The sequence below is a fragment of the Panthera onca genome, chromosome C2 (assembly GCF_046562875.1).
Source record: "Panthera onca isolate mPanOnc1 chromosome C2, mPanOnc1 haplotype 2, whole genome shotgun sequence".
NCBI lineage: Eukaryota > Metazoa > Chordata > Mammalia > Carnivora > Felidae > Panthera > Panthera onca.
In genome coordinates this window covers 48,986,976-49,002,746 of record NC_138347.1, presented here as the reverse complement: position 1 = coordinate 49,002,746, position 15,771 = coordinate 48,986,976, and the positions used below count along the sequence as shown (strand labels likewise).

Here is a 15,771-nt window from a genome sequence, read left to right as displayed (position 1 = left end):
TGCAGAGACCCCAAGAACCTCACCTTTCTGGAGATGTAGTCATGGTCCATCCCATAGAGTTTGGGAAAAGCATGCATATCCTCAGGGGTATGGTCGTGGCTGTGAAGTAATGTCTCTAAAATGATTACTCAGAAGACAGAGATGTATGAAGATAATGCATGCTCTTTAATGTGAAAAATGTAGAGACTAAAATTCTTTGGATCAAGTCAGGAATATCATACTGTTATTTAAGTGGCACAAATTAGTTGTCTTATCTGCCTGCATTAGTGAATAAAATTGACCATTTGTTCTTTCATAATTTTCAAAAGTATTTATTGAACTACTATGAGTCAAGCATTATGCTAGATGCTTGGAACACATACTGTGTGGTGAATTCTGACCAGTAGGTGTCCCTCTTACTATTTTATTCTACCTCAGTGCCATCATTTGGTTATTTTAGTGTATTTTACTGAAATACACTTTACAAAAGAGGGTCAGGAATTACCCATAAATCAACATATTCTGACATGAAAAATTAAGAGACTGACGGAAGCTCTAGATAACAAGCTGATGTCTTACTACTTTGTAGAGCATCAGGATGTCAAAATCCTCAGTTACCACTTGAAAGCACCTTAAACCATCCCATTAGAAGTGATAGCTTATCAGATCTAGGAAAAAAACCTTATGGAAGTTACTCAGAGTAAGATAAAAACATCATTACAGACCTGATTATTTGTATGGCTGGTGAGGGAGGTCACTTTCATCATGTCCCCTCTAGTCCAGGGTGTGGATCTGCAGGAAGCAGGCCTAGGACAGGTCCAAAACTGCTTGTACTCCCAGGAAGAACAGGTCTCTTAAGACCAATTCGTGCTTACCAAATCATAAGATATGATGCATTCTCTAGGATGCCAATTGATTGATTTAAAGCAAGAAATTTGCCAAGTGACCAATTGTTGCATTGTCTGGCTCATGGATTCTTTACCCATAGGAAAATCTGTGGGGAGTTATAATCAAAGTTCTTTTTGCAAGCTTGAAATAAGAGAAAGGAAGTTGGATGATCTTAATGGCCCCAGTATCATCAAGCCATGCTAGCTTTTTGTGGCTCTCTCCAATCTAAGGATCTACTTTTACAAGGAAGCCATAATACATTGGTCAGAAGATTTCCACTAAATAGTGAAATAAATTAGTTGACTAATCTCTTTTTCTAGAATCCATGAGATCAGTCTCATTATGTTGATACTTTTTGTTTAGATATGTATATATCTTTATTAGACTGTAGTTTTCTTTTTATATTCAGACAAGTTTAGATTTCTGTTTATTAGTAGGCACTGGGTGCCCTGAAGGTACCATGCTGAACACTGGGGATAGAAACTCAAAGGCAGACTGAAAGGCAGTCACATTAAACAAAATCTTTACACAACCATAAAGGCTGTAATCAAAGAATATATAATAATTTATAAGTAAGTTATTACTTATAACAGAGGAGGGAGTGCTTAAATTATTTGTATGCTTTGGTTTGGGAGTCATTTTCCTCCTATTAGAATGTCTGAAGGAGGGAAATTGTTTTCATCTCATGTCTATATTGAGTGGTTTATCTTCAAGAAGGTAGTGTTCTCCTTTCCTGTGGAAGGATCTTGATGTGACTTGATGGGTACTGCTTCTGATGGCCGTATCTCATAGACTGGCTGGAAGCCAGAGTGATGACTAGAGCAAAGCTCCTAATGACTTTTTTGCATAATAGTTTAATGAAAGCTACTGAGAGTGGAGCATAGTAGTTCAGAATGCAGGTGCTGGAGTCAAGCAGATATGTGTTTGAATCTTGACTTACATGTTGCAAAATTTTAGGCAAATCTTCTGACTACTTTAAAGCTCAGTTTCTTCAATAATAACCTGAAGATAATAAAACCTTTATAGGGTTATTATGAAAATTAAATGAGATAAAGCATGTGAAATACCTGTCACATTGTCTGCAGCAAATGGTGGCGGAATCCATGCCTTATGAGCCCCTCCCCACACCCAGGTGTAATATTTGCTCTCCATGGGTTCCTTTCTTTGTGCTTCCTTAGCAGGGCCTAATCTGTTCTCTCTTTTAATCCATAGTGGTTTAGATGTTCACTATGCAGTGACCTTCAATGGTGAGGCCATCGGCAATACCACCTGGGACCTAATTAGCCTTCATTCCAACAAGGTGGAAAACCATGGTCTTGTGGAACTGGATGATAAGCCCACTGCTGTTTATGCAATTAGTAACTTCAGAGATTATATTGCTGAGACACTGCACCAGAATTTTTTGTTGGGGAATTCCTCTTTGAATCCAGATCCTGACTCCCTCCGGCTTATCAATGGTGAGTTGATATCCATCATAAAGTCCTTGTATAGCTTTAGCTTCTTTTCCAACATACTGATTTCCTTAAATATGTGTGGTTCTCTAGACTGCATGAGACACAGCTCTTTTGGAGACACCAGTCAGGAGCTCTTAGGAATATTTGTAGACAAAAGGCCACAAAGAGAGGAGAAAGTAGAGAAGAGCATGAGATGTAGAAATAATTTAGGGAAGTAGGAGGAAAATATAAGAAAAACAGAAATAGAACCTGTAAGTGTGAATTGAAACAGGTTATAGGGCTGCCTGAGCAACCAACACATTAATTCTCTACAGGCAAATCAACTGGTGTGATGACTTAAAAGCCAGAGAGCAGAAGATACAGAGTAGCTCAGGAAAGTTCAGGGAAGATCTTGGTGAAAGGAGAACTGATACTGGGTGGTGGGGAGAATCCCAGAGAATTTAGTACTAAGTTTGTATTTAGATAGCTGGAGAGAGCCAGTTATGATCTGAAATCGATAGGTGGATCTGGGATCACCAGGGCGAGGTTGACTACTTTGGATTTAGAGGCTAAAGAGTGGCCTAGTTAATCTCATACTAAAGTTTGCTAAGAATCTGGTAACTAGTATTGCAACAGTTTAACTCATCAGGGACACGGTGTCCTGTTAAATTACTTGCTACTTCATGTTTCCTTCTTTATGATTTCTTCACTCAAGAGTAGTTAGCTTTTAAAATGTCCATGGAGTATATTTTATTGAAGTGATTGCATAGGAGAAGTACCAGCTGCCAAAGAGGAAAATTTATGAATGATAGGCAATACTAACAATGATACATTTTATACCTTCTTCAATTCCTACGTTTTCTTAGGAGAAAAGATCCTGTATCTTTTCAGGCAGTTATCACCTAGGCCTCTGTGTGTGTGTGTGTGTGTGTGTGTGTGTGTGTAAATAAACAAACACAAATAGACACAAGACAGAGAAAAGAGAGAAAAAAGGTTAAGTAAAATTTTACTATGTATAACTCCTTCTTCCTAAGTAAGGTATTTTTTGAGAGCTGAACTAAAACTTTAAATTGTTTTTCAATTATTTTGGCTGCTAGAATGATGTTTCCTTAATATGACAGGGTGCTAGGTCAGGGTCATAAAGTAGCTTGGGTTTCATATAGGCTATACAGGACTTTAAAGTGGAGAAACTGTCTTTGTAGATGATAGTGACATTAGGCTATCAGTTCTAAAACACTAAGGAACCTTTGCATTTTGGAGCAGTGCAGGTACCCTGGGCTTATTTTCTCATACACTCCTTTTTCATCATTCTATCTTGTTGGAATACCTGAGCTAGATAAAATAGTGAAAAGAGAAGAGGCTTGTTATAATCTGAAATTGCTGAATTCCTTTTGGCAAGGCTAGTATAGACTAGTTGAAGACTACCTATGGGAACAGCAAATAGGCAGAAGTTCCCAGGAATCTGGATATTGGGATCAGAAAAAAGATAGCGCTAGGAGGTCATGACCTGAAGGAGATGGGAACCTAAACTGAACAGAAGGTACAAACACCAAGGTTAATAATGAAGGTAGTGGAGGAATGACATGAAGATTAAGGTATACAGCAAGCCAAGCGAGATTGTGTAGGAAACTAAATCCAGCATAGCAAGGTCTTCCTTTTATATGGAGCTTGGGAGTAGAGCTATCTCTCAGAAGATGTCCTAAAAAAGGAGTTCAAAAACAGAGAATTTCTAAGCGAATTTAACAAAAGCTTTAGGATATACAGTACAAACTAATTCAGGTGCTTTGATCTTTCATTAGATGAATGTTTCACTTGTATAAAATTTCATCCCTAAAATCTATTTCTATTGTCATGCCAACTGAGAGTTCTAGGTAACTTGGTCATCATTTTTTAAAGATATATCATCCTTGACCCATAGAAGACAACCGTAAACACAGTTGAAAAGAGTTTTGGGAAATACTTAAACCGAATAGGGTTTTTGGCTTCTGACTGATCCCTTTACATCAGGCCAGTGGTAACAGGTGAATAAAGAGAGATTCTGCTTCCATTTTTGGTGCATACACCAGATCAAATTGTGGCAATCCTTTTTTTTTCTTTAGCTTTTATAGATTCCCTCTCCCCTTCAGGCAAAATCAATTTCTTCTTTGTATCCCATACATGGTATTACATGCCCTCACTTCAGTGTATAATTTGTGTTTATCTCTCTGACATAGGGGATACTTGCATAGGAGAAACTTGGCTTTATTAATATTTATAGTCTCAGCTTTATCAAAGTCTGTGTAACTAGAAGGATTCAGTAAACCTTTGTTGAATTAAATTATACAATCTACTGTCTTACCTCTATTGCTCTTTAATATTGGTATAATGATAAACTCTCTGGTGTCCTAGCCCACTTTTCAAAGGTCCTTTCTGCCAAAAAGGAAATCATTTTGCATAATTTCCTCCATTCTAGCATCAACCAAATGAGTTGGAATTTCAGCTTAACTTTTTTATTAAAGTGAAAAAAAAATCAATTTAAAAACATCTTTACAGGAATCTTGAAAAGAGTAAATAATGCTTGCAAAAAGAAAAAGAAATTACATAGGAATGTTTTAAATGTAATAATGAGAAGAATATTTTATGTTGGAGTCTTGTAATTCAGATAGATTGTGTTAATATTGATGCAGGCAGGCTGGGTTCGAGGAGACCAGCCAAGAGAGGGTCCTGCAGGACAAGCCAAGAGGGTCCTTGACTATGCACAGGACAGAAATAAAACGCAAGCCTGCAGGAAGTGAGCAGAGTTATTGACGATATCTATCTATCTATCTATCTATCTATCTATCTTCATATATATCTACATATATAAATGGAGAGAGAGAGAGAGAGAGGGCATGCAGATATAGATGATGTATCTGGGAGAGTTGGAAAAGGAAAGGAGAGAGTCTTGTCTTTGGGGTCTGGGGTTTTTACTGAGGGTTGTGGTCTGGTGTACATGTTGTCCTCTCAGGCATCCAGGAATCATCTAGAACAAGGACAGGTCCAGGTGTTCTTCATAAGTCATATTCCTCGGAGCCAGGGGGTCTTGGCATTGAGATGTCTAGTACTGGTGGTCTGGAACATGCATATAATGACTTCATCTGGTCATTCTTGTGTGGTCCTTCCTTAGATGTTACCTTTTGTGCTGGAAGGCTCTACAGAAATCGTTAATTCCTTATCCCTCACAAGGAGGACATTCACTATTTGTTCTATAAGGCATGTGTAAAGTGAGGATGTAGGTCGTAGTAAGAATAGAAGCAGGAAAAAGAGCAAGAAGCAAATTTTTATGGAGTCCTTCAGTTTCCCCCTCTCAATATAAGTAAACTCTCTGAATAAAGTAACAGATATTTTCTAAGCAAGTCTGCGTTATCTGCTGTGCCAAGATCTAAACTATAAAATCTAAACTTATTTTTAGTTGTCCCTGAACCTCAAATACAATAGTGTCTCAACTAAAAATGTTTTCTATATTGTTCTTTCTTCAGTGAGAGGGGTTTTACTTCCTGAAACTGAAGACCTAGTTTGGAACACCCAAAGTTCAAGTCTTCAGGCAACCCTACCATCCATTTTGGTAAGTATGTTTCTATGTTTTATGCCTAGAATTAGGCCCTCAAACTTTCTTCTTTGTACATTCACCTGATTACTTTGGCATCATGAATTTCCTGAGCTGTTCCTGTTTCAAACATTTTCTTAAATCATCCTTGGAACATGATTCACAGTTGTCAGCTCCAGAGTCCCAAGTATTGGTTCAGAAAATTTAAGCCTTCTGCAGTGGTTAAATGAAGTCTATGGTGGTTAATTGCCAAGATCCACATGTGGTATAAAACTTATTTATGGTTTATACTTGTTTGGTAATAATGAAGCTGTAAGTGCCCACTGAGTTGTTCTCTAAAAGTTACTCAGAAATAGTTTTTATAGCTAAGACTATAAATTGAAGTACAAAGGGACAGTATAGATTTGTACTCCAAGGACTGTATTGAAGAAAAATGTTAGACTTTAAGGCATATACAATAGTGTGTGTGTGGAAGAGAAAGAGAAAGAAGAGTGAAAATAACAGCTAGCTGACAAATGACAGGGACTCAACATCAGGCCTCCTTTTAACCTGTATTGAAAACATTCCTATTTGCACAGAAAGAGCATGGAATGAACTTTCCTTTTTGTTCTTACCACACAACTTCCCTAGGTGATCCTCTATCTGCTCCAGATCTTCGCTTGCCACTTCACCTATAGAGAGGCATCTAGTAGAAGAGAAAGTGGCTTCCAGTGTAGTTGAAACAACATCACTGACAACTATACAACGACACCACCACCACCACTAGACTAGCTGGTTACAATGCATACATGAATCTTTTGTTATCCCATAGACACAGTAGGGGGGCTCCCTCTACATTCCCTACTCCTACTCTCTTGAGCTTTTTTCTGTCTCATATCAGCTTTTTAAAATATTTGTTTCTTGACTTTAATCCTTCAATGAACATTCATAACGTCTCCCCCAAATTCACTTAACCACTGATATATGCAGCCATTTCTTCTACTCAGCTATTGAGCAACTCAGTTTTGAAATGTGATGTCATTGGAAATAGTCTTTTTACTGAGTTCTATGTTGGAGAAGGAAAGTTAGGGGTTATTGACATTAGAGATTGCATTATTTGGTGTTTATTTATTCATTCACTGACTCATTCATTCCAGTATATTTATTTTGTGATTTTCATGTGCCAAGTGCTGGGGAAGCTAAGATGAATAAGGGTGTGGGCTTACCTACAAGAAGTTTTCAGTCTGGTGACAGATGTGTACACAAAGAAGGTGATGCTGTCATAGAAGTCCATTCAGGATGCAGTGGGAGACGATGGTGATTCACTGTGAACATGACATCACTAATCTCCATGCCTTCTAATTATGTTCATCTCAGGCTTCTCTAACCACAGACCTGTGATGATACTGAGAATGATGTTGTAAAGATAGGAATTTCTATATGAGCCAGAGGTTTGCAAACTGGAGACCAGCCAGCTGGATCCAGCTATAAGCATGTGCTTTGGGATCAGGTTTTTTACAAAGCCAATATTTAGCAATTAGGATATTTTTACAGAAAAATGAAGATTTCTAACCTCTTTTGAAAACCAGGGTGATCTGGTATCATTAGGTTCACGTTCCCCTGTTGCAGAAAAGTGGCTAGGGTTTGGCTAAAAGGGGCTGCCCTTCGATGATGACAAGCACTGACTAACTGGGCTCAGATGTTTATTCATGATGCCTGTAATGTGGTTCCATTTGCGTCAAAGCCAACCCCTCTGGTTTTTGAATAGTGATAACTGTGGGGCATTAAGTAACAATTTGAGGAGACAGTGGAATGTTAATAGATGATAATAAGGCATGAAAAAAAGGATGATTAATTAGAAGTGTGTAGTTATTGGTTTTCCTCCCTCTTTTTTTGGGCAACTGTTAACAAGATTTTGTTCTTTCATAGAAATGAGATTTAAAATATTTTTTTTACAGATTTGATTTTTAGAAATTATTTTAGAGGTAGGATGTTGGGATACTGAATTTGACACCTTTTGGCATCCTGACTTGGAAAATCACATGTTGCACAGTATGCTTTCTATAGCACTAGCAAGCTTTTCATTTGGCATACCCAGAAGTGAAACTGGCCGGTATAAGTTAATATACTACATTGAACTAAAAGAAGAATTCTTGAGTTGAATTTGTTACTATGGGAACATCTATTCCTATGAAAATAAATGAAGTGCTATTACTGGCATGTATATGTCATACCTTTCACAATGTATGACAAAGTTTTATTGCCAAGCCATTTTTTAGGGGGTGCTTATTTGGAGTAGATTAGATGGTCATCCTTATTTAAAAAGTCAAATTGTTTCCTTTCACTTTTTATGTGGTCTACTTGAGACTTGACTTTCATCAAAGATGTTATGTATTGTTTTACTTTTAATTTTTATGGAATGGAAAGGCATTTTATTTGTATACACTGAAATTGTCTATATTGTTTAGGGATTTCTTTTTCATTGAGGGTTGATCTGCTTTCCTAATGTGTGTCTAGTCACAGGAACTGTCTGATAAAACTCAATTTTTTCAGCATGGGATAAAGGGCTTAAGCCATTTCACTTTTTTACTTTTAAAATTTTTTTAATGTTTATTTATTTTTGAGAAAGAAAGAGTGTGAGTGGGGGGGGTTGCAGAGAGAGAGGGAGATGCAGAATCCAAAGCAGGCTCCAGGCTCTGAGCTATCAGTACAGAGCCTGATGCGGGGCTCTAACTTGTGAACCACGAGATCATGACCTGAGCCGAGTTGGATGCTTAAGTGTCTGAGCCACCCAGGCGCCCCAGTAGTTGTATTTTTAATTTTTTAGGAACCTCTGTATTATTGTCCATAATAGCTATGCCAGTTTATATTCCTACCAATGTGGTAGACATTTGTATGTATCTCTCGGTGAACAGTCTGGAATAGTGGGGAAAGTATGGGGACTGAGAACTCTGGAGACTCAGGAGTGTAATTCTGAATCTTTCCTCTATTTTCTGTGATTGTGGGCATTTCACTTCTATGAACCTCAGTTTCTTTAATAGGCAAGGTTAGACTACACTTGATAGGATGGTATATGATTCTTCTAATTTGCTCTTGAATTCAGTTTGCTAATATTTTGTTGGCAATTTTTGCATCATATTCATCAGGGATATATATTTTTTTGTAGTATCTTTGTATGGTTTTGGTATCAGGGTAATGCTGGCCTTGTAAAATATGTTTGGGAGTGTTCACTCCTGTTTCATTTTTGGGAAGGATTTGAGAAGGGCTGGCATTAATTTTTCTTTAAGTGTTTGGTAGAATTACCAGTGAAACCATCTGGTCCTATATATGTTTGTTAGGTCCATTTGGTCTAAAGTATAGTTCAAGTACATCATTTTTTATTGATTTTTTTCCTCTGGATTATCTAGCCAGTGTTAAAAATGGGGATTTTGCTGTCCCCTATTATTTTTTAATTTATATTTTAGTTGACATACAGTGCAAAATTGGTTTTAAGAGTAGAATTCAGTGATTCATCATTTACATACAACACCCAGTGCTCATCACAACAAGTGCCCTCCTTAATACCCATCACCCATCTAACCCATCTCCCACCCAACTCCCTCCATCAATTCTCAGTTTGTTCTCTGTCATTAAGAGTCTCTTGTGGTTTGTCTCCCTCTGTCCTCTTCTCACGCCACCCATATGTTCATCTGTTTTGTTTCTTAAATTCCACATATTAGTGAAATCATATGGTGTTTGTCTTTCTCTTATTGACTTACTTCCCTTAGCATAATAAATTCTAGGATGGACATTTGGGCTCTCTCCATAGTTTGGCTATTGTTGATAATGCTGCTATAGACATGGCCCCTTTGAGCCAGCATGTTTGTATCCTTTGGGTACATACCTAATGGTGCAATGCTGGATCATAGGGTAGTTCTATTTTTAGTTCCTTCAGGAAGCTCCATACTGTTCTCTAGAGTGGCTGCACCAGTTTGCATTCCCACCAACAGGTCCCCTTTCTCTGCATCCTCATCAACACCTGTTGTTTCCTGTGTTGTTAATTTTAGCCATTCTGACAGGTGTGAGATGGTATCTCATTGTGTTTTTGATTTGTATTTCCCTGGTAATAAGTGAGGAAATCCCCTCTTATAATATTGTTATATACCTCTCCCTTCAGATCTGTTAATCTTTGCTTTATATATACCAGTGCTTCAATGTTGGGTGCCATTATATCTATAATTGTTATATCCTCTTGATGAATTAACATCTTTATTATTATATAATGACCTTATTGGTCTCTTGTTACAGTTTTTGATTTAAAGTCTATTTTGTCTGATATAAGTATAGCTATGCCTGCTTTCTTTGGTTTTCTATTTGTATGGAATATCTTTTCTTATCCCTTCACTTTGAGCCTTTATGTATATTTAACTGAAGTGAGTCTGTTGTGGTCAGAGTAGAGTTGGGTCTTGTTTCTTATACATTTAGCCACTTTTCACCCTTTGAATGGGGAATTTAGTCCATTTACATTCAGAGTAACTTGATGAGTAAGTACTTATTTCTACCTTGTTAGTGTTTTCTGGCCCTTTTGTAATTCCCTTCTTTCTTTGTTTCTGTCTTGGTGTCTTCCTCTGTGAATTCATTGTTTTCCATAGTGGTAAGCTGTGATTCTCTCTTGTTTTTCTTTTGTGTATCTACTGTAGGTTTTTGCTTTATGGTGACGATAAGGCTTACATAGAACATCTTAGAGATATAGCAGTCTATTTTTATGTTAGTAACTTAACTTTCATGGCATACAAAAACTCTACCCTTTTACTCCCATCTACTTTTGGTTTTTGATGTTACAATTTAATTCTTTTTATATTGTATTCATTAACAAATTATTATGGCTATAGTTATTTTTAATACTTTTGTCTTTTAACTTTTTTACTATAGTTCAGTGGTTAACACACAATATTACCCACATTACAGTATTTTATTATATACTACTTTACCAGTATGTTGTATATTTTCATATGTTTTCATGTTACTAATTGGCATCTTTTATTTCAGTTTCAGCATTTGTGGTAAAGCAGGTTTAGTAGTAATGAATTCCCTCAACTTTCGTATATCTAGGGATGTCTTTATCTCTCCTTCACTTCTGAAGGGCAGCTTTGTTGGATAAAGTATTCTTGGTTGGCCGTTTACTTCTGTCAGCACTTTGAATATACCATCCCAGTTTGTATTGGCTTTAAATTTTGTGCTGAGAAATCCACTGATAGCATAATGAGGACTCCTATGTAGGTCGGAAGATTTTTTCTCTTGTTGCTTCAAGAGTCTCTCTTTGTCTTAGATTTTTGATGGTTTTATTATAATGTGTCTTGGAGAAGGTCTTTTCAAGTTGAATTTGCTGGAGGTTCTATGAAGGTTATGAACTTGGGTGGTCAAAATCTCCACAGATTTGGGAAATTCTCAGCCATTATTTCATTAAGAAAACTTCCTGGCCCTTTGTCTCTGTTCTCCTGGGACTCCAGTAATTCAGATTGCTCCTTTGATGGTATCTCATTGTTTATGTTTCTCATTGTTTCTGTTATGTAGGTTTTCTTCACTTTTTTCTATTCTTTTTTTTTCCTTCTTTTCTGACTGAATAATTTCAAAGATTTGTTTTCTACTTAACAGATTCTTTCTTCTGTTTGATACATTCTGCTGTTGATGCTATTGTATTTTTCACTTCATTCATTGTATTCTTCAGTTCAGAATTTCTGTTTTGTTCTTTATTATGACTCTTTTTTATGGTTCTTTATTATTATTTATTATTTTTGAGCCAGGGTCTCAGTAGTAATAGAATCACCAAGATAGAGCTATATATAGGTTTAAGGGAGTAAAAAAAGGAATGTTGAGGTATGCAGAGACTAGTAGTTAGAAGCCATTACCATCTATTGGATTTAGGCCAAGGGGAGAAAACTGTTACCAGATCCCAGTGATAGCTTAAGCTGTAATTGTAGAGGGATACAGCTATTGTAAGAGACACATTATTGGAGGGAGCAGGGAAGAATTAGCCCAACCTCTCACTTTTCTTATCCTTTGATTGTCTGCTTGTGCATCCCATTGAATAAACTCAAACAGAAGAGAGTTGGTAAAAAAGCAGGGATGATAAAATTATCAGGAGTCAGCTTCCCAGGGAAGAAAGCAGGGAAGAGAAGAATCTGGGGTGGTGGCAACAACGAATAAGCAGCATGATGGCCCACTTAAAATAGGACCTGATTAAAACTGCACAGACAGACAGGAAGTGATTGTTTCACTGAGTTCCACAAAAGAAAATAAGTTTACTTGGCAGAAATAGTTAAGAATAGTTAGTTTAGAAATAGTAGGTGAAACTGAGGGGATATGTACATATACCCAATGACCTTCTGTTATTATCTATTTGGTGCATTTGTCACTAGGAGAAGGGATAAGTCGGGATGTACCCAGTGATCTCTTGCATCATGTTCCCTCCCTTATGATTGGAAGAATGTGTTATCCTAAAGCTTCCTCACGTAGACCTTTGATGGATGGACAAGAGGAAGCGTAGGCAGAACATAAATGACTAATTAGGTCATAACATTGGGTTGAATCCCTCCTTAGGCCAGTAAGTTCTGTTTTATTTCATGGTCATAGACTGAGCTATAATTAACCACATTAATGTATGCTTTTGTTTAAAAAGTGTGTTAGGCTTGACAGTGTATGTCAGTGAATATTCACCACCACTGTTTAGGAATCTCTGGAGGAAGGGGGGCCAGTTTTTTATTTTTTTATTTTTCATGGGCTTCATTTTATTCATATCTATTCCATGAATTCTAGTCTTCAGATGGGTTTATGTGTATGGGAATTTTTTAAATTGAAGTATAATTGACATGCAATTTTGTATTAGTTTCATGTGTACAGTATAGTGATTAGACGTTTGTATGCATTGTGATTTTATTACCAAAGTAGTTCTAGTTACTGTCATCATACAAAATTAATACAATATTATTGACTATATTCCCCTTGCTGTACTTTACAACCCCATAACTTATTTATTTTATAACTAGAAGTTTGTACTTCTTGATGCCCTTTACCCATTTTGTCTTCCTCCTCCAACCCCCTTTCCCATGGCAATCACTGTTCTGTTTTCTGTATATATGAGTCTAGGTTTTGGTTGTTTGCTATTTTGTGTTTTAGATTCTATTTATAAGTGAAATCATGCAGTATTTGTCTTTCTCTGTCTGACTCATTTCACTTAGCATGATAGCCTCAAGGTCCATCCATGTTGTCACAAATGGCAAGACCTCGTTCTTTTTTATGACTGAGTAGTATTCCATTGTATATACACACCACATCTTTATCCATTCATTGATTGATGGACATATCTTGGCTTGTAGGTTGTTTCCATATCTTGGCTTTTGTAAATAATGCTGAAGTAAACTTAGGGGTGCATATATCTTTTTGAGTTAGTGTTTTTGTTTTCTTTGGTTAGATACCCAGAAGTAGAATGCTAGATCATGTGGTAGGTCTAGTTTTAATTTCTTGAGGAAACTCTATACTATTTTCCACGATGGCTGTGCCAGTTTACATTCCCACCAATATGCACATGTTCCCTTTTCTCTACATCCTCGCAAACACCTGTTGTTTTTTGTCCTTTTGATTTTAGCCATTCTTACAGGTGTGAGGTGATATTGTGGTTTTGATTTGCAGTTCCTTGATAATTAGTAATATTGAGCATGTTTTCATGTGTTTGTTGGCTATTTGTCTGTCTTCTTTGAAAAAATGTCTATTTAGATATCTGTCCATTAAAAAAATGGATCAGTTATTTAATTAGGTTCTTTGTAAGAAATTTAAAACACCAATTTATGGGGACAAACTCTGTTTGTGAGAGAAAACACAGAGCAGAGGTAGCCCTGAAGCTGAGGAACAGCTTTGATTTTTGGCAGAATTTATGAGTCTACAGCTTTCTGATCAACCTTGTGCTGTTCTGTCATCTCATATTTCTCTTTCTCCATGTTTAAGATCTCACCTTACCTGTGTCTGGGTTTACACACTTTTTTTTTTTTTTCTTGAAGTAAGCATCAGTGAGATGTTTTGGGATTTGCACACTGCTGATATGAATTTTTGTGGAGGTGGCAATGACAAGTTTCTGATGTGTTCTACACCGAGGACCTTGATTGAGGGCCAGAAGTCCAGTCACAAGTACTAAGCCACTGCTCAGTTGCTTCTGGAAAATCACCCTCTTGCCTCTGTGGCACCCAGTAAGGATGAACAAATGGTCCCAGGAGTGATGGTAGCTCATAGTTTTCTTACATGCTGACTGAAAGGTTTTGTTTTTTGTTTTTTTTTTTTTTTTTTGCTGTGGCTCAATAGCTTTTGAGGCACATCTTCAGTAGGGTAATACCTAGGCATTTTGTGAAGTTTAACCACTCAGGTACCACAATTCTTGTCACCACCAACTGGTTTTGTGACAATAGCAAGAAGCTTCTCCTTCTTTTTCTTTTCAACCTGGATTTAGCTGCTAAATACTTCCTCTTATACATGGCCTTTCTGGAGTACATAGCTAATCAGGAATATCTGCCACTTGCTCTGATGAGGACAGGGTTTCACCTTCAGAGGGGCTTCCCCTTCTTTGGAGTTTTAGCATTGAGATTACCCTTCTTAACCTGCCACCAGCATCAGCCTTCTTGGCTTCACGTTTCTTCTACTTAGTTATCTGGCTTCTCAGCTTTTTCACCTGCCATCTTACAAGATGGGAAAGAATGATCTCTGTCCATTTTTAAAATCAAATTGTAAATTTTGTTACTGAATTGTATGAGGACTTTATATATTTTGGATATTAACCCATTATTGAATATATGATTTGCAAACATCTTTTCCCATTCAGTAGATTGCCTTTTCATTTTGTTGATGGCTTCTTCGCTGTACGGAAGCTTTTCAGTTTGATATAATCTCATTTGTTTATTTTTGTTGCCCCTGCCTTTGGAGCCAGATCCAAAACTTATTGCTAAGATCAATGTCAAGGAGCTTACTGCCTATGTTTTCTTCTAGGAGTTTTATGGTTTCAGGTCTTAGATTTAAGTCTTTAATCATTTTGAGTTAATTTCTATATATGGTATTAGTGGTCCAGTTTCATTGTGTGTGTGTGTGTGTGTGTGTGTGTGTGTGTGTGTAGCTGTCCCATTTTCCTAGCATCATTTGTTGAAGAAACAGTACTTTCCTCATTGTATATTCTTGCTTCCTATGTCATAAATCATTGACCATATGTGCATGAGTTTATTTCTGGGCTGTGTCTTCTTTTCCATTGATTTATGTGTCTGTTTTTATGCCAATACTATACTGTTTTGATTATTATAGCTTCGTAGTATGGTGAACTCAGAGAGTGTGATACCTCTGACTTTGTTCTTTCTCAAGATTACTTTGCCTATTTGGGGGTCTTTTGCGGTTCCGTACAAATTTTAGAATTATTTTTTCTAGTTTTGTGAAAAATACAATTGAAATTTTGATATGGATTACATTGAATCTGTGTAGATTACTTTGGGTCATTTGGACATTTTAATATTAATTCTTCCAATCTAGGAGCATGGAATGTCTTTCCATTTATTGTGTCTTTAGTTTCTTTTCATCAATGTCTTATAGTTTTCAGTGTGCAGGTCTTTCACCTCCTTCAGTAAATTTATTCCTGGGTATTTTATTCTTTTTGATACAATTGTAAATGATTATTTTCTTTATTTTAAGATAATTTTCATGATTTTTTCTGATAGTTTATTAGTGTATAAAAATGCGACAGATTTTTGTATATTAATTTTGTATTCTGCAACTTTACTGAGCTCATTTATTAGCTCTAACATTTTTTTGTGTGGATTCTTTTGGGGTTTTTATATGTAGTATCATGTCCATCTGCAAATGGTGACAATTTACTTTTTTAATTTCAATTTTGGTTGTCCTTTATTTCTTTTTCTTGCCAAG

General features: G+C 36.6%; 1 protein-coding gene and 1 pseudogene across 2 annotated transcripts in view; one reads left to right on the top strand and one right to left on the bottom strand.

Moving 5' to 3' along the window:
- The window catches only part of IMPG2 (interphotoreceptor matrix proteoglycan 2), a 97,351-nt gene that overhangs the window by 48,305 nt on the left and 33,275 nt on the right, over positions 1–15,771 (top strand). For both annotated transcript variants that reach the window (XM_078452970.2, XM_078452969.2), the window contains 2 exons: positions 2,080–2,324; positions 5,798–5,883. In XM_078452970.2, coding sequence (XP_078309096.1) covers positions 2,080–2,324; positions 5,798–5,883 — 331 coding nt within the window. The remainder of the gene's footprint in view (positions 1–2,079; positions 2,325–5,797; positions 5,884–15,771) is intronic.
- Positions 13,637–15,280, bottom strand: LOC132683789 (large ribosomal subunit protein eL6 pseudogene; annotated as a pseudogene).